The 27609-nt window shown below is 46.5% G+C and overlaps 1 protein-coding gene across 2 annotated transcripts in view; it reads left to right on the top strand.

Annotated features, from left to right (window-relative positions):
• Positions 1 to 27609, top strand: part of POC1B (POC1 centriolar protein B) — a 308058-nt gene that overhangs the window by 187804 nt on the left and 92645 nt on the right. For both annotated transcript variants that reach the window (XM_082252687.1, XM_082252686.1), the window contains one exon: positions 8096 to 8182. In XM_082252687.1, the coding sequence (XP_082108813.1) occupies positions 8096 to 8182 (87 nt within the window). The remainder of the gene's footprint in view (positions 1 to 8095; positions 8183 to 27609) is intronic.

The following is a 27609-nucleotide window of genomic DNA, read 5'->3' on the forward strand; positions in this document are numbered from 1 at the left end:
TATACACGTATAATTTTTCAGGAAACCGCATGGTTCTCGCTGTGCTAAAGAGGGAGCCATTTCAACACAAAAGGATTCAAAGAAAACAACATGTATGTACTATTTTTGAAAAATTCACCACTATTATTTAATTTTTTAAAAAAAGTGGTGATACTTATATTTAATAAAAACCTGCATTTTATCAACAGAAATAGTGACAATCAACCTTGAAAAAGGCCCAATTAAAGGCCGAAACGCGTAGGATATAGGAGACACCTCTGATCTGAACCATCCAAGCTTAACAGCAGGAACAGACAGAGAAATACCCTCAAAAGTCACTATTTCGCACATGTCACTAACCCTCCTTCTATTACACAACTTCACAAGGGTCTATAACCCTTTCACGCAACTGTACTTCACTGTACATATGTTTTAAGAATTAAACATTTATTATTATTATCATTATTATTATTATTTAGTTACTATTAGCAATTTTTGCTTGTACTTTATCTTATACCCCATACCTGCCTTAAAAGTCCCACTTCTTATTGGCCTGAGGTACCAACAAACCGATACAATACTCAACCAGGGACGACGGCAAACCCAACTATACATAGGGTCATAGAGATCAAAAAACCCCTTTTACATTATTACCCGGATGGAAAACACATCCAAAACCTCACGATCTCTATAACACCTCACCTCCCCTACTCACCTATGGTAGCCGATTAGCAGGACTACCATCACATCGCATTTCATTAGACACAAGTGGAATCACACAATGATCTTCTCCAAACTGTATGCCCAAGGGCAGTAACAACAGAGAGGAATTTGATCAACGACACCCCACTGTGTAAAAAATCCAAAGACACCCAATTTCCCAAAGAATAATAATTGTCTTTGGATTAAAAAGGATAAAGACAAAATGGAGGAGGAGACAAACGGAAATCTAATTGGCAATGAGTGGGAGAGCCTTATGACCGGGATTCAAAAAGACTTTCAGGGCAATGAACAACAGAATTCTGACGTCACGGCACTCTTTAATACACTACGGAGACATCTTGAAAGAAAATCAGCCTTGTATTGGCACATCAAATCTTTTCAACGCTACATAAAGGAAAACATCAACCCAGTGGGACTTAGAATACAAATCTTTCCCACTATGGATAATATCACCCTACAAATGAAAAAAGACTGGGAGGCCATACTCAACGAATGTTCAAAAAATCTGATGATACTCCTACAAAATGAGTATGAAAGACAACTCAAAAATCTAGATGAAGAAATAAAAGAAACATATGATCTGTTGACCCCCCTCAAACCACTCCCCCTATATTCGGAACAAGAAAAAAAGTTAAAAACACATATTGAACAACACAGCCTGGACATCCTAAGGAAGAAAGAGAAAAAGTATTGGCGCGATAAGAACGCATTTGGCCAAAACAGAGCATACCGCTGGAACAACAACAAAAACCAGAGGAAAAATGCACCATCCGGACAGAGAAAGAACCCACAAAATTACATCTCCTCAGACTCATCGTCCTACACATCTGGAACAGAGGCAAACCCTCAGAGGAGAAGATTCCCACCCAAAAACAGAGAACAAAGGGAAAACCAATATGAAACAGAAAGATCCAATGAAGACCCACAAAACACGGATGAGGATAATGAAACCACAGAACAGAATGCACAAGAGACTGAGGAGACCAACCCACCAGCAAAACTTCATAAAATCTTCACAAGATCTCAACGGGAAAATCAGAGACTGCAACCTCCAAATAAACAAGGACCTTTTTTAGGGAAGGCGCGGAAACAAACGAAAGAAAAATAACACACCAACAACCAAACACAGGAATGAACAAAGAAACCATCACGATAATCAATCTCTCCTCACACACACTAACCAAGGAACAAATAGAAGTCCTTACATTAGGACTCTCCTTCTGCCCCAACAAACCAGCAGACAAGTTTGAGGCCATAAAAGATGTAAACCTTTTTGCAAGGAACCTATTACAAAAAATTATGTACAGCAAGAAACCCGAAACAGCAGAACCTCAAACAGCACTATCGGCGGCAGAATACAGGGCTATACGGGACCTAAACCTCCTCCTAGAAGAAGGGGGACTAGAATGTTGGACTGACAGCGATGAGGAAGAAACCACAACCTCCACTAATACTAGTAAAACAATAGTTGAAAAAATCAACGCACAGTTTAAGAAAAAATCACATAAATTCCCGTCGATCAACCAGAACCCAGCCATAGCCCTGTTTGTCAGGGAAACCACGAAAGACCTTGAAAAAATGACCATGACAAGAAACAAACAAAACTTAACCAAAAGTCAAAGAAAAGCCCTAAGAGAGTTACAAGACAACGAAAACATAACCATCAAACCTGCGGATAAAGGAGGGAATGTTGTCGTGATGGACAACACCAAGTATAAAGACATGTGTGAAACAATTCTAAACAACCGAAAATGTTATAAACAAATCATGCCCATCATGATTGAACAATACAAAGAAGAATTTTATGCCAAAGTTGACAAAGCTGGAATTGAAGGAACTATCTCCCCCACACTTTGGAACTATATCCGATCAAGACACCCGAAGACACCAACTTTCTACTCACTCCCAAAGATTCACAAAAACCCGATCGATCCACCCGGGAGGCCAATAGTATCTGGGAATGGCAACATCACCGAAGCCATAAGCAAAGTGATTGACGCATATCTAAAACCACATGTCTCAAAACTGACCTCCTATACTAGAGACACCATGCATCTGTTACAGATAATGAACGACATGACCATCCCCAGTGATTCCTTTCTTATCACTGTGGATGTCGAGGCCTTGTATAACAATATACCGCACAATAAAGGACTGGAAACAATCAAGAATGCTCTCAACCAGCTAAGCCCACAGGATGAAAAATTTAACACCTTTATAATTACTATGCTTGAATTCATCTTAAATCGGAATTTCTTTACGTTCGATGGTCGCTACTACCTTCAAACCTGCGGGGTGGCGATGGGCACAAGCTGTGCCCCCACCTACGCCAATTTATATCTAGGAGAGTGGGAAGAAGACTTTCTCATCAAAGAAGAAAATGCCTGGCTAACTGATAACATACTTCTATGGCAAAGATACATAGACGATATTCTGATAGTGTGGACAGGACCAGAAAACCAAATCAAAGATCTAAAAAACGCATTAAACAACAACACATACAATATGTATTTCACCTTAAATTACAGTAACAAAAAAGTTCCATTCCTTGACACATGGATCCACAAGGAACACGATGGACGCATACAAACCGCACTCTATAGGAAGGAAACCGCAGGCAATTCAATTCTACATGCCACGAGCTTCCATCCACCCCCACTAAAAAAAGCCATACCTTACAGTCAATACTTAAGGATTAAAAGGAATTGCACCAAAAAAGAAGTATACAAAAAAGAAGCTGATGCACTCACCACAAGACTGCTGGAAAGGGGTTACACCAAAACCTCACTAAGGAAAGCCTACAACAAGGCCAACTCCAAGGAAAGACAAGAGTTACTATTTAAAAAACCATCCCAGGACCCCAAACAACCCGACCAAAAAACGCGAATCATTTTAAGATACACCAACGAAAATAAAAAAATCAAAGCAATTTTGGAAAAACATTGGGCAATTCTGAAAGAGGACCCAACAGTGAAAGACTTCCTCACAGACCACCCGCCAATCACGTACAGAAAAGCAGGATCTGTCAAACAAGGACTAGTTCATAGCGACTTTAAAGAAGGTTCACGCAAAGACCCATGCAAGACAAAAGGCACATACCCATGTGGGTCATGTGACCAATGCAAAGTCATAAAAAAATGCACTAAAACCACTCTACCGAATGGAGAAACTTTTGAACCCAAACACTTCACCAATTGTCGGACTAAAGGCGTGGTGTATATGATGAGATGCGAATGTAACGCATTCTACATAGGTAAGACAAGACAGGAATTCGGAAAGAGGATCAACAAACACGTAAATTCAATGGAAATGTGCAATTTCCATCTACCACTGGGTCGACACGTGGCCTATAAACACGCCCATAAGATGCCAAAAATATCGTTCATGGCCCTAGAACGGATCCACATCCCAAGGAGGGGGGGTGATTGGAACAAAACCCTGCTTCAATTAGAGATGAGATGGATAAAACGTCTCAACGCAACCACCTTTCCAGGCCTAAATGAAGCAGAAAGCTATGCCCCCTTTTTAGAAGGTTTCTCATCAGGGAAAACTGATTAGAATAAAAAACCTTCATCAAAAAATGAAAAAATCATAAAACTGTGAGAAAGTCCATTCACAAAAACTCTTGTTCAAAAAACATCAACCACACAAATCTCGCTACCAAAAGGAAAAAATTCAATGAAGCAATCATTGACACACCCCATACTTATAATCATCCTCCATTTACATCATCCAATCCATTCACAAAAAAACTCGTCCAAAGATGTATATATATATATATACACCTTATATCTTTTATCAAAAACACGAATTGAAGATGCGGAATTCCGTCCCTTTTTAGATTCCATAAGCTTTGAGAAGACCGATCTGACAGACTTTCCCCACTCTTTTCCAATGGGGATATAACCGGAAAATTCCCCCTCCTTTCCCTTTATACCTGACTTTTCATTACACTGCTATTAAAACTGCTAATAATTTCATGGAATGTACTCCCCTGTTTTTTCCTTTATATACCTCTTGTTTGCAAATTATAATGCACTTATGCCTTGTACTGAATCCTTGTTGAAGAAATCTCCACATACTTTTAGCACACCCGGCACGGTAAGCCCCTGGGGGGATCTCTCACTGTTTTCCCTCCCAGGGGCTTTTTACAGGCACAACGTAACAGCCAGCGACATCGGCGCCTCAGACTCTGCCAGTCTGTGACCTGTGTCCTCTCCGTGTCGGCGGCCGCGCCAGTGAGCAACAGCGGTGGAAACTGGAAGCGCACTCGTCCATAGGACGCAGGCGCACCAGAGACACACACCAGCTGTATGTAATCTGGTTTCAGACGTGCGGCGCTCACAGCGCATGCGCGAGCCTGATAAAAGGCCGGGGAACCTCTGCCTCTCTCACTCCACAACTGAATGGGGACGAGAGAGGACCAAGAGCGGCGCACGAAAAATTGTAAGTTTTGAAACACCACCCTTACCACTTACTCCACCCTGAAAAGGAGATACATTACTGAAGGAGTCTTTTCTCCTTCTTTTCAAGTGTGACCCAGCTGGAAACCGCATGGGACAACACTTGTTGCAAAGTGATAATGAAGGTAAAAACAAACCCAAATGTTATATACTGTATACTGCATCATTGCATCACAGATATAAAATCTTCCTATACATGTACCTGTCTTATATAGAACTGTACCATTTAAAGGCACAAGGATATCCTTGCCCAGAACCGGTTTCACACACACCGGAATCAAAACTAACCACCAGGGGAGATTCATATGATCTACCCCAGGTGTGAGACACAGCCCATGTAAGTTCAACTACACACCTGTAGAACCACTATCAACCTTGTAGCTGTATCTCATAAATATATACACGTATAATTTTTCAGGAAACCGCATGGTTCTCGCTGTGCTAAAGAGGGAGCCATTTCAACACAAAAGGATTCAAAGAAAACAACATGTATGTACTATTTTTGAAAAATTCACCACTATTATTTAATTTTTTAAAAAAAGTGGTGATACTTATATTTAATAAAAACCTGCATTTTATCAACAGAAATAGTGACAATCAACCTTGAAAAAGGCCCAATTAAAGGCCGAAACGCGTAGGATATAGGAGACACCTCTGATCTGAACCATCCAAGCTTAACAGCAGGAACAGACAGAGATATACCCTCAAAAGTCACTATTTCGCACATGTCACTAACCCTCCTTCTATTACACAACTTCACAAGGGTCTATAACCCTTTCACGCAACTGTACTTCACTGTACATATGTTTTAAGAATTAAACATTTATTATTATTATCATTATTATTATTATTTAGTTACTATTAGCAATTTTTGCTTGTACTTTATCTTATACCCCATACCTGCCTTAAAAGTCCCACTTCTTATTGGCCTGAGGTACCAACAAACCGATACAAAGACCGATTTGTTCCTAAGTGATGTGTGTTTAAATTCAGCATTTCTCTGAAGGGGGTCAATGTTCTTCTTAATTTCAAAGAATTTTTTGATGTTTATCTTCCTTATGTATTTTTGAAGGTCTATGTACGCTTCAAATTTATCTAAATTCTTGTCCGGTGCGTATTTTAACCCCAGATCTAGAAGTTTCAATTCGTCCTCATCGAAGACTGCATTGCTCAGATTGAAGATCCCTTTTCCTTATATTTCCTTCTTCTTTTTCTTTGCCCCCCCCCCTCGTTTGCCCCTTGGTCTCCGTTTCTTGTATGCTCGTAATACCTTGGGGGTTCCTCTCTCCTGTGTGGGTCGAAATCTCCTTGTCTGGGGGGTCCTCTGTAGTTCTCCTGTTGGGGTCTTCTTCCATCTTCCCTCCAATTTACGTGGTATCCCCCTTGTGGTCTGTATGTTCCTCTGAAACCTCTTTGGTGATTTTCTCGTCTCCATGGCTGTGACCAGCCTTGGTTCCTCCAGTTGCCATGTTGTCCTTGGGGTCCCCTGCCACCTCTTGGGGGTCTCCCTCTGTTCCCTCTGGGAAAAAAAACTGTTTCTCGGGGGTGGGCCTCTGTTTTCATAAAACTCATCCTGGTACTGGTATAGTGGAGAAAATCTGTTATATGTGTCTACTCTGTTGTAGGGGGTGGTTGGTGTTCTATCCGTTCCTGGGTTCCTGACGTGGGTGTTGTCCCTACGTTCATCAGGAAATCTATCCCCATTGTGTCTAATTCCAGTTACTGGTGTCATGGGGGTTCTGGGGGTCCTAGGTGTCCCGACTTCCATCCACGAGTCATCTTCATCTTCATCTCCCATTTCCGATGATTCTCTGGAATCCAAATTCACAGGGTCCACACTGGTGCCCTGTCCATTGTATGTTTCATCAGATTGCCATTTATATACATCCCTGTTTCTGTAGTCCAGAACATCTCTTTTATATTTCTTTTGTTTTTTGGCTTGTATTGCTTTATCATATTTTTGTATGGCCTCCTGGAGTGCTTTCTCCTTGTTCTTGTATTCCGCTGTGTCTGCATAGGGGGCTAATTGTTCTTTTAGCTGTACAATGGCGCTCTCTATCTTTTTGAGTTTAAATTGCCTTCTCTTGATGATCATTAAAAGTAGTTCCTTTTCACATTTATTAAAAAATGCATACCATTGGTCCAATAGGGCTGGGTCAGATATATGGTCATTAGGGGATATATCCCATCTTAATCTCCTTGGTGCTATACTTTCCTTAGTGTATTTTTCTAAGGATACTATATCCCACCAGACCCCGTAGTTGCTTCTCCATACTGTGTTTTAATTGTTTGAAGGAACCTTTCATATCTTGTCTCTGTATAATAATGTCCTGATCAAAGATATCTTCTACATTCACTGCTCTGGAGGTCATGTATTTAAATATTTCCATTATGCAGCTAGGTCTGGATGTTACCACAAGTGGTACCACAGAGAATAATAAAAACTAAGGTGACCAGCGCTATGGAATATGCAGTGAGTGTAGGTTGAAAGATCACGGTGTAAGCTGCCAACAACCAAACCCAAATTGTTATTTGCAATTTTAAAGGCACAGAGTATGTACTCTCACTAAAACTGGTTTTTGAAAAACCATGAGTCACATGTGCACTTTATAAGTTATACCCTATTAAAAAACAGCACATTCAGCACTTTTAATTTTATATATATATTTTGTATATATTCCTTATGATTTTTATACCACTATTTATGACATTTACTCACCAAATGTATTTATGCTTTTAACACGGTAGCGCCGTTCACAACCCCGCTTGCACACATTTCATTCTTTTATCCTTTTGGGTTTGGTTGTTGGCAGCTTACACCGTGATCTTTCAACCTACACTCACTGCATATTCCATAGCGCTGGTCACCTTAGTTTTTATTATTTATCTTTAACAAGACTCTTTCCTGTTTTTCCATTTCCTTTTTTCAGATTAATCCAGGGTTTGAAGTACCAAATACACAAAATCTACATCCTTCAATTATCGATGTAAAGAAGAAACCATCTTCCAAACAGCAGGTAATGAAAATGGTTACATCATAACAGCCTATATTCAAATATGATTGAGCTTGATTTTTTTTTCCTTACTTGTGATAAAACAAGGGGTTTCTGCCTTTATAAAACTCAAAATGGCCTCTGCTGGTAGCATTACAGCTCTAAACTGGTTGAAGAGATAGAAGGTTTTCACCTTAATGCATTCAATGCATTAAAGTGGTTGTAAACGATCACCTTGCAAATCAACCCATTCAGTTTAACCACTTGCCGACCAGCCGCCGTACTTATATGGCAGCAGGTCGGCTCTGTCCCGTGAGACGACGTACCTGTACAACGTTTCGCGGACAGCTAGTGGGGGCGCACGCACGCCGCTGCAGGCACGTGCCGATTGGCCACAGGGGAAGCCACTCAGCTGGTCCGGCGGAAGTGATGTCCGCCGTGCACCCGCGATTGCTTCTAGAGGAGACAGAATGGCGGCCTGCCAATGTAAACACGGCAGACCACTGTTCTGTCAGTGATGAACACGGATCCTGTGTTCTGCCTATTTAGGAACACAGGTCTCTGTGTTCATCCAGCCAGCCCATCCCCCACACAGTTAGAAAGCACCCCCTAGGGTCACATTTAACCCTTTGCTCGCCCCTAGTGTTAACCCCTTCTTGCCAGTGTCATTAGTACAGTAACAGTGCATATTTTTAGCACTGATTACTATAGTAATGTCTCCGGTCTCCCCAAAAATGTAAATTAGGTGTCCGATCTGTTCGCCACAATGTCGCAGTCCCGCTAAAAATCGCTGACCACTGCTATTACTAGTAAAAAAAAAAAAAAAAAGACATAAATCTTTCCCCTAGTTTGTAGACACTATAACTTTTGCGCAAAACAATATACACTCATTAGGATTTTTTGTATCAAAAATACGTAGCAGAATACATATTGGCCTAAAATGATGAAAAATTTTGATTTTTAAATATTTTTTTGTTGGGAATGTTTTATAGCAGAAAGTAAAAAATATATTGTTTTTTTTTTCAGAATTGTCGCTCTTTTTTTTTTTTTTTTTTTTTTGTTTTTGTTTATAGCGCACAAAATAAAAATCACACAGGTAATCAAATGCCACCAAAAGAAAGCTCTATTTGTGGGGAAAAAAAGGGCATCAATTTTATTTGGGTACAGTGTCGCACAACCGCGCAATTGTCAGTTAAATTAACGCAGTGCCGTATCGCAAAAAATTGCATGGTCATTAAGGGGGTAAAACCTTCCGGTCCAGAAGTGGTTAAAATATAAATTAAAATTAAAACATTTTTGCATAGATATAAATAAATAAATAAATAAAACACTATAAATACCTTTTTTCCCTTTTTTTATAAGTGAACACATTCCCTGTTCTCAGCTGCATAGGAGCTGGGGGAAGGAGAAGCAGCATTACACTGAGCTTCCCAGTGAATGGCTGTGCAGCTGAGGGGAGCAGGACAAGTCTGATCATTGGGAGAGCAGGCTGAGTTCCCAGCACAGCTAGAGAACTGTACATGGTGTTCTCCTGTTTAGTGTGGACAGTTTATAATAGGAAAGCCGAGGGACTAACAGGAGCACCAGGAATTTTACATAAAGGAAGCAATACAAAGAGAATAGAAGACTTTGAAGCAATACAAAGAGAATAGAAGACTTTCTCATACAAGTACATGGTATAGCAGGCACATATCAGGAACATGAAATGTTGGGGTAACAAACTCTTTAAGATGTGTGTGCATCTCAAAAAAAATCTGTAGCTATTATTTTCATAAACTGCATTCTGTTCATTGTTTGTCTATAAAAACATTCTTGCGCTGCAAAGATATTATTGCTTTCTCTTACGTCCTCTGACAGTCGCCGCCCCTCATATAGTCTTCACCAACGGGTATTGACCTCTTATCCACAGGAGTAAGCTAGGCAGAAGATTTTGTTAAAAACACAAAACTTTGCATAGACACACCTACAGGGGGCTGTCCCTCTGATCCAATACCCCTGGCTAGCCTCATTCCCAATTCAGTTTGTCTTTTGCCTAGATCGGAGTAGGCAGGCTTCCCTGTGCTGGGGCTACAGTCTCAGCCTTTTCTCTGTTTTATTACATTTTATTTTCTGCTAAGTGTGTTTTTCTTTGCACTAGTAGCTTTTTATTTGTTCCTGCGCTTAGTCAGACTTCGGTAGACTACAGCGTTGCGGAGCTGGGAATCGGACTGGTTGTCCTGGTGTCCCAGGACAGAGAACCTTAGCAGGCTATGCGTACGCCCAGGCCTCGCAAATGACCTGTCCCTGTCATCAGGGACAATGGCACTTCGCTAGGATGTCTCTACTGCGGTACGCCGCGTGTAGCTAGCGTCCTGTTCGGCTGACGGTACCCCCACCCGGGGTGGGAGGCTCCCCGTCTCACGGCGGCACCCACGCTATCGCTGGTCAGTGAGTACCATTTTCCCCTCTGACTGTGGCATTGTCTGTCGGGGGGTTCTGTGGGGCCTCTGTGCTGGGAATGGCAGTCTCTTTTGGTGTCTGTGTTGTTCCCTCATGTCTGTCGGTGTACCTCCCGTGTGTCCCTCCCGGTCCCTCTGGGGGCGCTGTAGCGGTTATGCCGCGCTCGGGGGGAGTTGCGGGGGTCCCTCTCCCCTGTGGGTGTTTGAACTACTTTGGGGTGTCAGACGTGTGTGTGGGGCCCGCTGCGGGTGAAAACCGCGGGGCCGCCATTTTTAGTGTGGGCTGCTTGCTTGGCTTCATGTATGGGCAATAGCACTCCTCCCCTGTAGCAAAATCGCGCCCTTTTCGGCGCCATCTTTGTTGGGGCAAGGTCCTTTCTCACATGTGCTCGGCGGCCATTTACCCAGAGCCTCCCCATAGACTTTCATTGGCAACCATTTTTCCTTAGTCTAGTCCTCTAGCAGAGTGACATCACTTCCTCTCCTCAGACTCTCTGATCGATCCTGCGGCGTGGGTAACTGTATGCACATACTTCTGGGGGTTTTTAAGCTTCTTCTGGGTACTTTTCATGCTGGCTACTTTTTTCCTGCAGTTTTTCAAACTTGTGCTATTACTTCCGCTATTGCGGTAGCGGTGCGATCCGCGGCTGTCGTGATTTAAAGGGCCAGCGCCATAGAAGTTTTAAGTGTGTTCTTAATGGATTCCCAGGAAAGCAAATTCCCCCTAGCTCTGGTGGAGGGTTCGGGTACTCCTGAATCCTCTGTGCCCAGCTCCCTTACTGCTGCATTTGCGATTTTCGCATCAAAGGTGGATCTGCTAATGTCTGAGCGCACTTATAGAAGAAGGCCCAGGCCTTCACCTTCCTCTGATTCAGATTCTGTCATGGTTGCCACAGATAGTGTACCCCCCTGAGGGGTCTCAGTTGGAGGGGGAGGGGGAAGTGGAGGAGGAGGAAGTTTTCCCCCCGCCAGGACGGCCAGTGATCGCGCTGCTATGGCTGCGCTCATTGTTCTGTAAAAGAACCGCTGCATTTGGAGGATGAGCCCCTCCAGCAGGGTAAGCGGTCGTCTTTTGGGACCCGCAGAAACCAGAAATCGGTTCAGGTTTTTCCCTGTCACGCCGAATTTCATGAAATGATAAACAAACAGTGGCGCAATCTCAAGCGCAACTTTGTGGTACCTAAGCGGTTTCCGTACTGTTGTCCCCTTGCGTCTCCAATGGATTCGCACTGGATTGTGAGCCCTAAGGTGGACCACACGTATCCAGATTACACAAGGCCACTCTGATGCCCATGGAGGCTTGTCCGGTGCTTAGAGACCCGGCGGATGGGCTGGTGGACTCTCTTGCCAGCCCCTCCTGCTACTTTGGAGATGGTGGACCAAATTGTTCAGGCGGTTTTATGCCTGTGTGATGCGGCTTTGGATCAGGCCCCTTTAGTCTTACACTTTGCTGTTGCAGTGATAATCTGTCACCTTGTGTGGCTGTAGAGCTGGTCGGCCGACCAGGCTTCCAGGAAGACGGTGTCTAACATCCCTTATGCAGGGAATCGCCTTTTTGGCTCCCTGGACGAGTTGGTGAAGGGGGTCACTGGGGGTAGAAGCACTCTGCTGCCCCATGTGTCCAAGGGTAAGTTTTTCCGCGGTAAGCGGGACCCTTCCTTTAAACCTAACCAAGGGTCTTTTCATGCCTTTAAGGCACATGACAAGGGCGAATCCTTCAAGGCCTCTGGTGGCCGGAAGAAGCCTTGGGCGGGCAGGTCTATAGCCGCCCACTCTGGCACGGCAGCCCCGTCCGCCATTCCGGACAGATGGGTTCAGGAACTCATTCGGTTGGGGTACAAGTTCGAATTTTCGATCGCGCCCAGCAGACAGATTCTTTCCCTCAAATCTTCATTGGCCCCAGATCATTTCCAAGATCTCCAACGGGCGGCTCAGGTTCTCCTCGCCCGAGGGGTGATTGTCCCGGTGTCACATCGGGACAGGTTTTTGGGGGTTCTTACTCGAATCTGTTCACGGTGCCCTGAAAGGAGGGCAAGGTGTGTCCGCTTCTGGACCTAAAGTTTCTAAACCGCTTTGTGCGGGTTCAAGAATTCCGTAAGGAATCCCTCTGATCGGTTGTGGCCTCTCTGAGCCCGGGAGATTCCTGGCTTTAATCAACCTCAAGGCTGCGTTTCTACACATCCTTGTATTCGAGGGTCATCAGAGGTACCTCCGATTCGCAATCACGGAGGAGCGCTATCAGTTCGTGGCGTTACCTTTTGGTCTCGCTTCGGCTCCATGGGTGTTTACCAAAGCTTTGTCTCCTGTTCTGGCCCTGTTGCGGGCGCGGGGGATCGCTATCCTTGGATATCTGGACGATCTCCTGTTAAGATTGTTTAAAAGAAGAAAAGTGTCGCGCTCAAACATAAATATAAAGTGCCTGTGCAGATATTAGATCAACAATTCATAATTAGTACCAATCCAAATTCAAAACATCAATCAATCTGTGCCCAACATTATAAAGTGCAAACATTCCATATGCAGCATCAACCAGTCCACATATCATTGGTGTCACACAATGTAGCAGAGACTTGATAGTTAGTGCAGATTAAGCCTTCACCTCCACACTTCACCCAGTGATCTAGTAAGGTACTCCTTACCGGAAATATATGACCCCTTGATTATAGGGGGTCACATAGACATTTTCTCCAACTCAATGCACGATCCTCAGCTCCTCTGTCACACAATAGGTTCCAGTAACAAGCCTTTAGAGCATAGCTCGGATCAGGTGGCAAACATGGGTGGAATGAAAAGAGACTCTCATGGTGCAGTAAATCAAAACATGTCGCTTTATTTAAAACATGCATATTTGGCACCCATTGCCACACCCTTGATTTGGTTGTAGTGGCTACCATCGTGCCAAAAATAGTTATTGCCCATTGCCAGGCCAAGGGCATCACATATAAACTTTTTTTGTATTGGTGGAAGGTTGGTTTTTGAGTTTAGAGCAGCGATGGTAGTGTCTATCACATCTGATTGCTTTAAACTCGTGTACAACGATTCCACGTCCGCCCATGCGAGAGTTTTCCTGCCGGAGGACATACTCCGGACTCTGCTGAACGAGGTCAGGTCCCTCAAGGACAACGAATCCTCATCACTCAGGACCCGCATGCGGTCCCTAGGATTGATGGTGTCAGCCTTCGAGGCGGTCCCATTTGCACAGTTCCACACGCAATTTCTGCAAGCGGAGATCCTAGCCAGGTGGGACGGGCATCCTCAGTCATTGGACAGGAGGATATCTTTGAGTCACTGGGCCAGAGCGGACCTTCTGTGGTGGCTCCAGTCTCCGGCTCTGATGGAAGGGAAATCCTTCCGGCCGTTGTTTTGAATGGTACTCGCCACGGTAGCCAGCCTGTCGGGTTGGGGTGGCGTTCTGGGCGAATTGTCTGCCCAGGGCACTTGGTTGGAGGAGGAATCCTCCCTACCGCTACATGCCTGGGAACTGAGAATGATCAGACTCTGTTTGCTCCGTTGGAGGGATCGTCTTCAGGGCCACCCTGTGCGGGTGCAGGCGGACTACACCACTGCGGTGGCGTACATCAATCACCAAAGGGGCACCAGGAGTGCCCGGGCGGCCAAGGAAGTGGCCGAGATTTTGCCTTGGGCCGAGACGCGGGTCTCTGCGCTTTCGGCAGTTCACATTCCGGGTATGGAACGCTGGCAGGCCGACTATCGGAGTCGCCAGACCATGGGGAATGGTCCCTATACCCGGAGGTGTTTTCAGATACTGTGTGCGCGATGGCAGGCCCTGTTGTCTCAGGGGCTGTTCTTCCATCCTGCTTTACAGTCGCTGGCCTTAACGACGTGACTGTTAAAAGCCAGATCTTGAGAGATCGGGGTCTCTCGTCGGAGGTCACTCCTACCTTGCTTAGAGCTAGGGAGGCCTCGTCCGGTAAGATTTATTATCGTACCTGGAAGGCTTGCTTCGCCTGGTGCGAATCGTGGGGTTTCCATCCTCACTACTTTTCGGTGGCAAGGGTGTTAGCCTTCCTACAATCTGGTGTGGACCTACGTCTTGCACTGCCCACTGTTGAGGGTCAGTTATCTGCACTGGCCATTCTTTCCAGCGCCCTTATTCAAGGGGTGCGTCATTTGTTCCCCTCTGTGGGCGCCCTCAACCCCTTGGGACTTGAATTTGGTTCTGTCGTTTTGCAACGTCTTCCCTTTGAGAACATCCGGGAGATTCCTCTGCTTGCACTGTCACGGAAAGTTGCCTTTCTGGTGGTGATCGCATCTGCTTGCAGTGTGTCGGAGTTGGCGGTCCTATCTTGCCGCTCCCCCTACCTGGTGGTTCATAGGGATAAGGTGGTCTTGCGACCTCATCAATCCTTCTTTCCGAAGGTGGTGTCTGATGTCCATCTCCATGAGGACTTTGTTTTGCTTTCGCTGTGTGCGAATCCTACGCATCCTATGGAGTTTTGCCTTGCATTCCTTGGATGTTGTCAGGGCGATCAGGGTTACCTGACGTCTACTGAATCCTTCAGAAGGTCGGATTCTCTTTTTTGCCCTTCCTGAGGGTCTCGGAACGGTATGGCTGCGTCTGCAGCAACCGTTCCTGTCTGGTTCAGATGGACGATTGTACAGGCTTATTCGCCTAGGGATCGGGTTCTGCCCTTCCCTGTCATTCTTCGGAGCGGAGGGTGCGTTTTGGGCCTTTCGCCATCAGGCGTCGGTGTCCCGGATGTGCAGTGCGGTGACCTGGTCGTCCCTGTACACCTTGAGGCTCGGTTCACACTTATGCGATGTGGGAAGGCTGCGAATTTGCAGCCTGTTCCCGCATCGCAAACGCACCCTTGGCAGTTCACACTGCTATTTGCGATACGCTGGGGGTGTCAATGTAATCTTAACAACACCCCCAGTTTGATCGCATATCGCAGTGCGATCTTACAGTTCGCACAGGATCGGATCGCACAAGTGTGAACCACTGTGCGATCCGATCCTGATGCGGCTCAAAAAAAGGGTCCTGTGCATCTTTGCTGCGGGTGCATTGTGAATTTAGCCATACAGAGTGTATGGCTGAATTCGCACCGCACACCCGATCGCATATAATGAAGGAGCAGTGCGCTCCGATATTATATGCGATCGCCGCAGCCGCACATATGTGAACCGGCACTTACAGATTTTACAAACTTGATGTTTCGGCATCGGCAGATGCCTCCTTTGGCCGCAAAGTTCTGTGTGCGGCAGTACTTTGGGGGAGACATGGCGTTTTTAGCCTGTCCCCTCCTGTGGGGGTTTTTTTTACCCCTTTGGTTATTTTACCTTCCTGGGTTTGTTCGCTCCTGTTGAGCTTTCCTGTTGCCCAGTGGGTTACATTTCTGGTTCAGATAAGGTTCCTTTATCTGACCTTGGGTGCTTCGTTACTTTGAGACGGTTGCGTTTCCCACCCCTCATGTCTACACTGCTTTGGGACATTCCATTGGTGAAGACTATATGAGGGGCGGCGACTGTCAGAGGACGTAAGAGAAAACTGAATTTTTGTAAAATCTTACCGTAAAATTCCTTTCTCTGAGTCCTCTGACAGTCGCCGCCCCCGCCCCTCTTTTGGGGTTCATGGACTATCTACTGCTTGCTACCAAACTGAATTGGGAATGAGGCTAGCCGGGGGTATTGGACCAGAGGGACAGTCCCCTGTAGGTGTGTCTATGCAAAGTTTTGTGTTTTTAACAAAATCTTCTGCCTAGCTTATTCCTGTGGATGAGAGGTCAATACCCGTTGGTGAAGACTATATGAGGGGCGGTGACTGTCAGAGGACTCAGAGAACGGAATTTTACGGTAAGAAAATTCAGTTTTGCCCTGCATGAGTGAGGTGACAGCATGTCTTTTAAGAGGCAAAGCCTTCCACTCAGCACTTAGGAAGTGACTGCAATGCATGAGTCTTTTAATAAAGCACCTGGAAATGACCTGAAGTGTATTGTATTTTTCTTTCAGTAAAGTCCTATATTAAAGATACTCTAAATTTATATTTTATGTCATATTTTTTAATTATTTTTGTAGGTTGTTTCTTGTTGCATGGAGGTTATTTGTCACCAGAGCACATTATTTCTTTTTGCTGAAAGTTTAATCTGAAAGAGTGTACTTTAGAATACAAGTTGATGATGACACTACTCTAAAATTTAAATAATCCAGAGACTCCACAAAAAATTAAGTCACTAAATACTTTTATTCAGGAAGTCACTGGCAGAAAAAGCAGTTTGTTACCTGGTAAGAAGAAAATGAAGCTGCCCACAGCAAAGTCTGCAGATTTCAAAACAGTTCATTTTGTCCCTTCTAGACCTCTGCTTCAAAAGCCATATCCTCCAACCAATTCCATAGTAAGTCCGTGGCGCCTAAGCCAGCCAAATCTGGCACAAAATTCTCCTGACAACAAACAGGCACCTCTGCTTTTGCAGGTGGTGGTGAAAGTCTACCGGGCCTTTCGGCCACCTGGGCTCAGGGCATTTCAGATCTTTGGGATCCAGAGGTACAGTCCAGAGTTCACTTCCTACCACCTCCTCACTTTGTCCTTAAATCTGCCCACCTGTCTGAGGTTGTGGGTTTTTCAGACTGCCTTGTAGCAGCTTCACTCTTTGGAAGTGATTGTTTGTTCCTTCTGAGGAAGGGTTTCAGGGCTTTAATTCAAACCTAAATACGATTCCAACTTGAAGGTCCTCAATGCCTTGATGTGGGTTCAAAAGTTCCGGATGAATTGGCTCAGTCTGTAATTACATTGCTGGAACACAGGTAACTTCTAGCATTGATAGACCTCAATGATACATATTGCCATTTCTGCCCTTTATCAGCGGTTCTTTCAATTTGCGATGGGCAAGCAGCATTTCCAGTTTGTGGCTCTTCCCCCTTGGCCGGTCCTCACCAAGATGACTGCCCCCAAAGCTTGCAGTGCTGTCAGGGAATCCATATTATTCGATATCTCGATGACCTTCTCTTACCAGATCACTTTGTCCTAGCCCTGGCAGCCAGTGTGCGGTGGATGACAAGACATTTCAGGGCTTTGGGGTTTACATCCTATTTAAGGGTGGCTTTTTCTTTCCACTGTATTAAGCACATTGTCCTGCCCCAAGGACTTCAATGATCTTTCTACACTGTTTAATGCTAGTGCTAGCTTCAGCAGTATGGCTTCAAGCCCGTGTTGTGTAATGTAAACTATTTTACAGGTAAGTAAAAAATCCCTATTTCTCTTTCGTTCATTGACGGACACAGCTCCTCATCTTCTTGACTACATGGGTTATACTGACCCCTAAAGGAGTAGGACACTAGCGCTTCCTCTGTCTTGCCATTGGCTAGGAGCATTATCAGTTTGTGGTGTTACCCTTTGGTCTCGCCTCCGCTCCTCGTGTCTTCACAAAAGTATTGGCCCCGGTGCTAGCATTTCTACATCAGCAGGGGGTAGCGGTGCTGGGGTATCTGGACGATCTGCTTTTGCGAGCAGTCTTCGACTGCTCTGTTGGGCAACTTGGAGATTGCTCTGCCAAGTCTGAGGAAGTTCGGTTTGATTCTGTATCTTCAGAAGTCTGCTCTGGTTCCGCTCACAAGCCTGTATTGTCTGGGTCTGACTCTGGACTCGTCCTCAACCAGAGTGTTTCTTCCTGAGGAAAAACTTCAGAAATTGCAGGAGGCAATTCAGCTTCTGCTGTCCAGCAGACCGCTATCTCTTCGATTTTTTTATGAGGTTACTGGGCCTGGTGGTGTCTACCTTTATGGCGGTTCCATTTACACAGTTCCACACTAGATCTCTGCAAAAAGAGATTCTGGTGAAATGGAACAAGAATCCTCAGTCTCTAGACAATCTGATCCTGTTGAGCCGGAGTATGAGGGGGTCCGTGGATTGGTGACTTTGTTCTCCGGCACTTCGTCAGGGCAAATAGTTTCTTCCCCTGTACTGGACGGTCATCACCATGGACGCCAGCCTGTCCGGGTGGGAAGGCCTCCTTGGCACAGAGTGTGCTCAGGGGGGTCTGGACTCCGATAAATGTACTGGAACTCCGAGCTCCAGACTTTGTCTGGATCATTGGACATGTCGTCTCCAGGGGTGTATGGCACATATTCAATCGGACAATGCCACGGCCATGGCCTATGTCAATCACCAAGGGGGCACGAGCTGTGTCCCGGTGGCTCGGGAAGTAGCCAGCATTCTAAGGCGGGCAGAACGATTCGTTCCAGCCCTCTCTGCTGTGCACATTCCAGGGGTGGAAAATTTGCAGGCGGATTACCTTATTTGACAGGCGTTGGACCAGGGGGGAATGGTCACTTCATCCGGAGGTGTTTCAGCAGTTGTGTCTCCGGTGGGGTACTCTTGAGGTGGATCCGTTGGCCTCTCGCCTCAACAGAAAAGTGCAGAGGTTTGTGGCATAGTCTCAGGTCTTGGCATTCTTTCAAGGAGGGGTTGAGCAGGGCCTACCCTTGAGTACCATTAAGGGCCGGGTTTCGGCTTTGGCAGTTTTCTTTCAACGTCTGTTGGCCACACACTCCTTGGTGCGTACCTTTCTCCAAGAAGTGAGACACTTGGTTCATCCATTGCAGCCGTGAGACCTCAATTTGGGGTTGTCAGTTCTCCGGAAGCCTCCCTTTGAACATATTTGGGGGATTTTCCTGCTTACATTGTCCCAGAAGGTGGCCTTTTTGGTGGCTTTTATTTCTGCGTGCAGGGTCTCAGAGCTGGTGGCGCTGTCTTGTCGTTCGCCTTACCTGGTGGTTCATAAGGATAAGGTGTTCTTCATCCATGTCCGTCGTCCCTTTCAAAAGTCGTGTGGATGCTTCCTTTAGCTGCAAGGTTTTGCAGGCTGCTGTTTAGAGGACTTGGTCCTCTTTGAGGGTGTTTTAATTTTTTTCAGGTGAGCTCCAGTTGTTTTATGGTTGAGCTCCATGTTACCTGGTTGGCTATATTTAACCTTGGGAAGTATTTTTTTTCTTGCTGTTCCCACCCCTTATGTTTGACACTGCTTTGAGACGTCCCACATAGTCAAGAAGATGAGGAGCTGTGTCCGTCAATGAACGAAAGTGAAAATGGGATTTTTGACTTACCATAAAATCCATTTCTCTGATGTTTAACGGACACAGCACCTGCCCCTCTATGGAGTTGGGTTTTTTCTCTTCTGTCACTGCTTATAACAAAACTGAGTACCTATAGCAGAGAGTGGGCATATACCCTCTGGGACTGCCCCATAGGCGTAGTCAAGTTCTTTTCTGCCTAGTGTCCTACTCCTTCAGGGGGCAGTTTAACCCACGTAGTCAAGTAGATGAGGAGCTGTGTCTGTCAAGGAACATCAGAGAAATGGATTATACAGTAAGTCAAAAATCACCTTTTTTTTTTCACTTGAAATTTGTCTTTTTTTTTGAAAGGTGTTTATTTAAATTTTTGCATAACAGTAACAAAAAGAAAACACAAGGGCAACATTGCCCATAAAACAAGTGTAAGGCAAGCATGTAAATTACACAAGGGTATCAGAAGACATCTTAACCTAACACCACAGAAGGGGGGGGGAAAGGGGGGGGAATAGAGAGGGCCCTGACGGCCCAAAACAAGGGGGGGAAGGGGAAAAAATGTGATGCGTACCACAAAGAGCCAGGAGGGCCAAGCAACTGCGAGGCTACACTCCCAACCGGTTGTCACAGAGATGGGGGGGGGGGGAGGAGAAAGGAACATACCAACAAGACTAACCATACCATACACACCCACACATCCACAATCACACACCATCCCCTACCTCCAGGTACCCACCCCCCAAGATAAGGGGGGGGGGTATAGAACAAACAACTCATGTAATAAAACAAATATAAACCGCATAACATCCGGGGCTACTCAGACTCAGTCGAGAGATAAGCTGGAGGGCAAAGGGGCATCTGCCCAATACGAGTCTTCCACATCAAGCCAGGGCTGCCAGACATTAGTGAACTTTTTAGGACACCCTCTACTCTTATAAATTAGCTTATAAAGCGGAACATCACTGCGCACCAAAGTATAGAACTCCTGTATGGTAGGCGGTTCAGCCCTCCTCCAATGTAACAAAATAAGTTTCCTGGCATAGAACAGTAAGATGCGGAGCAGGATCCTAGGGCGTACACGATGTACAATGTCATTCAACACACCCAGCAGGCCTACCTCAGGAGTAAGAGGGACCGACAGGTGCAGTTTATTAGTAAAAAAGGCAAAAATAGATGTCCAGTAACCTTTAACATGGGGACAGGACCAGAACATGTGGAGCAAGTCCGCAGCAGGACAGCCGCACCTAGGGCAAGCGGCTCCCGGGGCTACCCCCATACGGACCAACTTCTGGGGTGTATAATGCAGATGATGGATAAATTTAAACTGTATTAACCTATTATTCGAACTAATAAGATCCTGAAAACAAACCTCCGTGGCCTCCTCCCATGTCTCCTCTGTCAGGTCGGGCAAGAGCGCGACCCACCGGCCCATGGCCGTTTTAAACGGGTCAGCACCCGCCGCCTGCAGCCTCATGTAAAACGTAGTGACCATTTTATTAATCCCTTCAATAGACAATAACAGCTCCATCGGGGATTCCCCGAGCTCCAGGGTCAGTCCCGCAAACTGTGCACGGGCGGCGTGGCGTAATAACAGGTATTTAAAGAAAAAACGGTTGCTCACACCATGGTGGGCCTTCAGGTCATCAAAGGAAACAAAATGAGACTACCAAAAGACGTGAGAGACATGGGTCACCCCAAGTCCAGACCACCAGCCCGAATCCGGATGACCATAGAGCTCGGGGAAGTTGTGATTATCCCATAATGGGGCATTGGGAGACACAGCAGGCGTCCCCACTAACAACTTATTACCAGCATGCCAGGCCAACCACCCTACCTCCATAGGAGAGTCACGGGAGCAGCGTCTAGGGACAGATCTGTGCAGGGCATCCGTAGCCTGTGCCTGCGAGCCATGCATGGCCAATACGAGAATGGTGGAGGAGTTACCCGGAGAATCGCCGAGGCCATCATACAAGTACGTAAGCTGGGATGCAATGAAGTACTTATAAAGGTCTGGACACGCCAGGCCCCCCTGGAATTTGGAGGCCTGGAGAGAGGACCTGGCTATGCGAGGGCGGGAGCCCTGCCAAAAAAAGGAGGTAAGGGCAGAGTCAATTTTGTTGAACAACCGCCTAGGTAGAAAAACTGGGGAAGCCCGAAAAACATAAAGGAATTTAGGTAAGTAAATCATCTTAAAAATGTTAATCCTGCCAATGAGATTCAGTGGCAGTGAAGACCAGGTACGCAACCGAACCTCCATGTGGGCGATAATAGGCTGTACATTCAAAGAGCTATAGACCTGGAGATCCGTGTGTACCCGTATCCCTAAGTATTTAAACGCTGTAGAGAGGGAGACGCCAAAACGCTGTAAAAAACTATAATCCGCGGGTGGGCCAAGCGGAAAAGCCACCGATTTATCCCATCCCACTCTAAGGCCGGACACCCCGCCGAACTCCTCCACCACTCCCAGCAAGGCTTCAAAGGAGGACTCGGTGCCATCCAGATATATGAGGGCATCATCCGCGTACAGCGAAATTTTCTCCTCCAGGCCACCACAAAGGATACCACCCACCGTCACCGTCTGTCGCACCGCCAGAGCCAACGGCTCAATGGCAAGGGCAAACAGTAGCGGCGACAGAGGGCAGCCCTGCCTAGTACCACGGTGGAGGGAAAAGGTCGCAGACACATCCTTATTCGTACAAATTCTGGCTAGCGGCCTTGAGTAGAGCAGACGCACCCATCTGATAAACTGGAGGCCAAACCCCATCTTCGACATAACCTGCCAAAGGAAGTCCCATCTCACAGTATCAAAGGCCTTCCGAATATCGAGAGACAACACCAGGCCACTCCTCGCCTCCTTAGTTGCAGTGTATTGGTGTATATGGAGCCTGCGAATATTATCATACGTGCTCTTCCCAGGCATGAACCCATTCTGATCGGGATGGATAAGGGTAGTTATAGCTTTAGCGAGGCGGGTAGCCAAAAGTTTTGCAAGAATCTTCACATCACTGTTAAGCAGCGAAATGGGTCGATATGAGTCACACAGTAAGCCGTCCTTGTCCGGTTTGGGCAGTACCACGATGAGTGCCTCCCGCATAGATGCCGGGAGTTCACCCTCATCCAGGGCCACCTTATAAAGGTCCCGCAATCTACTGGCAAGATCCCCGGGGTACTCCTGGTACCATTCCGCGGGCAAGCCATCGAGTCCTGGTGTCTTATTAGATGGCAGGGAGCCAATAGCCGTCTCGATCTCCTTAGTTGTCAAAGGAGCGTCCAACATCAGCCTGTGGGCATCGGACAACACCGGAAAGACCAACGAGTCCAAAAACCCCACAAGCTCGGTCTCGTCAACCGCCCCCCGCTCCGAATATAAATCAGAGTAAAAGGAGCGGAATGTCTCATTAATTCGCAGTGGGTCCGCCACTACCGAACCATCAGTCGTTCTAATCTGGGCAATCGATCGGTCCACGTAATCCGCCCGGGAGAGAAAGGCCAGAAGTTTACCATTCTTCCCACTATGTTCATGCAGTCTAGCAGCAAGATACAGTTGCTGTTTACGAGTCATGTCAATCAAGTGTAGTTTAAGGGCCGTATGAGCCCCAACCAGGGCATCCCGGAGCACCGGAGTAGGGTCGGCAGCGTAACGAGCACGCGCAGTAGCCAGGGAGCCTTCCAGCTCACGCAAAGCAGCCCGGCTGGAACAGCGATGGGCCGCGATGCGGGAGATGTAGGCGCCCCGAGTAGAGGCCTTAAAGGCATCCCAGCGGGACCCCGCGGTAGAGGAGTGAGCATTAAATTCCCAGTAGGAATTCATATCCTGGAGGACCAAGTCCCGCAGTTCAGGCGCAGAGACCCATAAAGGGCTGAGCCTCCACGTCCGAAAAGCGACCCTGTGGCCCAACATCAATTCAACCGTAAGTATAGAATGGTCCGAAAGCGTCTGAGCAACGTAGTCCACAGAGTGAACCAAAGGTGTCATGTCAGAGGAAGTCAGGGCATAGTCAAGCCTGGAAAGAGCATTGTACGTTCTAGATTGGCAAGAATAAACCCTCGCCACCGGGTGGCGCAGGCGCCAGACATCAACATAGTTACACGAGGCACACCACTGACTGAACAGCCTAGACTCATGTTGGAGGGGCCGCAAGCGGTCCAGGATAGGGTCCAGGACCGAATTAAAGTCCCCCAACAGGAGAGTAGGAACACAGGGAAATTCAGCCAACCCCACACTCAGGTCCGAGAAGAAGGCAGCCGTAACAGGAGGAGACACGTACACCACCACCAGGAGGAGCTGTACCGCATGTATTTGGCAATGTAAAAATATGTAGCGGCCAAACGGGTCCGTGAGCACCCTGGAACACACAAAGGGCAACCCCTTACGGATCAGTATGGAGACCCCCCTAGCGTAATTAGAGTAAGTGGAGTGGTAGGAACTAGAGACCCAATATTTGTGTAGCGCACGGGTGCGAGAGCCAGTCAGGTGCGTCTCCTGCAAACACAGGACATGCGGCTTATGGCTCTTCAGGAAATCAAACAACATGGCCCTCTTAAATTTTGAGTTCAGACCCCTCACGTTCCAGGAGACACACGTGACCCGTGACATAGATAAATCATCAAATAAGCAATGAAGGGCTGTAAAACCCAACAAACCAAATCCCCAGGAACTGCAGCGTGATCCCGGAGGCAGAGGAAGGCCACAGAAAAACAGTCACACACATACACCTCATACACACAAACACACACCCAACCAAACAGAAAAGACATAAGACAAGAGGGGGGACAGGGCTCACAAAAAGAACAGCCCCAGCCCCCCAGCACACAAACAATCAGGGAGAAAAAAGGAGGGGGGAGGGGGGAAAAAACAAAATAACCCCTCAGAATCCCCTGCCCGGACGCCCAAAAGAAAAAGAACAAAAAAAACAAACTAGGCGCGGGCTTTATCCCAAAAACTTGTACTGGAAGCGAGAGAACGTGGCCAGCCAGGGTCAGTCGGCTAAGACCAACCTGGGCAATGTCCCCAGCATGTAACCAAAGGAAAGTACACAACTGTAGTGTTCAACAAGTCAAGGGGAAAAAAAAATGTAGAACAAGGGGGAATCAAAAACAAGGCAGCCCCTAGCTCTAGGAGGGGGAGCTCCCCTCACCAGAAGGGCTGTAAGGCATCCTAACACTCCCAGAAAAAGAGTCCAAGTGGTCCTGGGCGGGAGACGGCCATCACCAAACTGAACCAAAACAGCATCCGAGAAGACAGATCAGGTATCAGGGGCTCGGTGTCCAGACCCCCGGTCTTGGCGAGGCAGGGACTCCAACCAGGAAACAACAGCAGCAGGAGACTGGAAAAAATGTGCTTTATCTTGATAGGTGACTCGAAGGGTAGCAGGAAACATCATGGAGTATTGCATAGCCCTTTCCCGGAGCATCTGCTTGGCTTGTTGATACTTAGCCCGCAGAGTGCGGACCACAGGAGAGTAATCTGGGTAAAGAGAGACCACCGCATTGTTAATCTTCAGGTTCCCTTTAATCCTGGCAGAACGAAGGATAGAGTCCCTGTCCCTGTAGTTCAGGAAGCGAATTATCACTGTGCGGGGGGGGCTGCCCACAGGGAGAGGCCTACCTGGTACCCTGTGAGCCCGCTCAATCACAAAGCATGCGGACAGGGAATTTTGGCCAAATTCCTCCTGGAACCAGCTTTCCAGGAAGGACACAGGGTCAGACCCCTCAACCCGCTCTGGCAGCCCCACCAGCCGTACGTTATTACGGCGTAAACGGTTTTCCAAATCGTCCATCTTGTCCTCCACACTTTTAAGCCTCTTCCCGCACTGTCTCAAATCAGGGACCAGGGGGTGTACAGTGTCCTCCAAATCACTAATGCGACGTTCCGTTTCAGTAACCCGGTCCCGGACTTTGCTCATGTCCTGGCGCATGATAGTAATGTCCAGCTTGAGCTCTGCCACCTTCCCCATAAGATCGGAATGGTTTACCTTGAGGGCCTGCAGAACGTCCTTCAGGGTGGGTTCCTGCACCGGATCGTCATCCATCCCATCCGCGCTGGGGGACGTCTGGGAGAGAAGCTCCGGAGGAGCCGAGGCACCCGGTGAATGCGGTGGAGAGGCTCCGGATGCCTCCCCAAACAGATCCGGAGTGGAGGCTGGGGAAGGCAGAGGCATGGTGGAGCGGCGGCCATCTTGGCAGGACCGGGTGGTAACGCTCATCCTGGCCGGAGGCTGCTTTTTCCTCTTGCCCATCCACCGAAATGGCAACCGGAGGCACCCAGAACACTGCACCGAACTCCCGCAGCAAGAAAAAACGAAAAAGGAGCGTAGGATTCCAAGGATGGAGCAGGATTACAGCGAGGGGAGCTCAGAGCCGCCAAAAGCACGTCCGCTCACATGTCCCGCTAGCCACGCCTCTGAAATTTGTCTTTGAACCTTAGGGAATTCGACCATTACAGGATGAGTGAATTCGCTTGCAGCACTTGAGTGACCTTTTACTTGAGTGACAGTTAGGAGTCTGCTGCCATCACAGCTAAGATGACGGGGCACAGCAGCAGTTCCAAGCGTTTTAGATAAATAACATGCATACAATACATTAAATGCCCATGCCATCTTTAAAGAAGATTGTGGTTGAAATGAATGGTCTCTTTAAATTGCTGGCTTGCTTGTACAAAATTACAAATTCTTTGGCGGGTTAATGAGTAAGGGACCGTTCACACTGCTCCAACGGCTGCCACACACTAAACGGGTTGTTGTTTAACATATATATTTTTTTGTCAGTGAAAGCACATAGTTTGGATTCCTAAAAGTAGCTTCCGGCATTAGATTGAACAGCACTCCCATTTCATTCTGGGTTATTGCTATAAACATAACATAAGCTTAGACGCGTTATAGAGCATTGTCTTTTTATGATGTGGTAAAGTAAGATATGTTTTTTTTTTTTTTTTTACTGTATTAACATTGTATCTGCCTTAAGATTCCAGCTCTCGAAAGTAAGGGAGTGAAAAGCTAAACTTCCGCAGGCCTGTTATTAATAGCAACAGCACTAGTGTTGGTTTTCTTACGGTTTTCTCCACTGGTTCTCTGCACACTACAGCTGAAAATAGTTCTGTTCAAAGTGACATCCCTCTACTCATCAGAGCCTGATCCTTCTCTCATGGGAACCTGTCATAGTTAAGGCTTGTCTTTTAGAGATTCATTTAGAGAGTATACTTCTGCAGGAGCCCACGGCTGACACAATTCAAATCCCAGATGTGTTGGCCAATCTGATGTAGTAATGTAATAGTCCTTGTCCATAGACCTTTAACAAATCAAATGTTACATAATAAGGGATTTATTTGCTTCACTGTTTCGTAGTAACATACCACAACAAATAGACTTTGGCTGTATTGCAGGGTTTTATTTGGGTGTTAAGTGCCTTTTTTAAAGTAAGTATTCAGTTATGTTTTTTAAAGCTGTCCATACACTAGTAGAATTTCCGAAAATGTTTTTAGAACCTTTGACTTTCTAATCATTAGTTTGGCCAAATCGGTATTTGTTTTTGACCACGGTGAAAAGAAAATTTGGGGGAGCAGGATGAGAAATTTTCTTTAGCAACTAAATGTCTAACAGTGAATGTGGTCATACATAGAGTTTAGATAGGTAATCAGGAGCAGCGTTCAGCCCTCTGCTGATGATGTCCTGATCTTTACTTCAAACCTCAAATCGGACATACCTCTCATTCGCGACAGCTTCACAATATTTCGTACATGCTCAGGACTCCGGATTTATTTCTCAAAAAGTGAAATTTTGCCCCTCCATCATGCCCGGTCTCCCCCTTGTCGCAAAACATTACTTACCTAGGCATCAAAATCGGAAAATCACCCTCTTCCCTATACAACCTTAACTACCCCCCTATCATCAACAAAATCACTAGTCAGCTTGAAACGTGGTCAGAACTTCCCCTCTCTCTCTTCGGTAGATGCCACCTGTTTAAGATGGTCAGTTTTCCTAAACTTCTCTACCC

This window comes from Pelophylax lessonae (assembly GCF_965119305.1).
Source record: "Pelophylax lessonae genome assembly, chromosome: 4".
Taxonomy (NCBI): domain Eukaryota; kingdom Metazoa; phylum Chordata; class Amphibia; order Anura; family Ranidae; genus Pelophylax; species Pelophylax lessonae.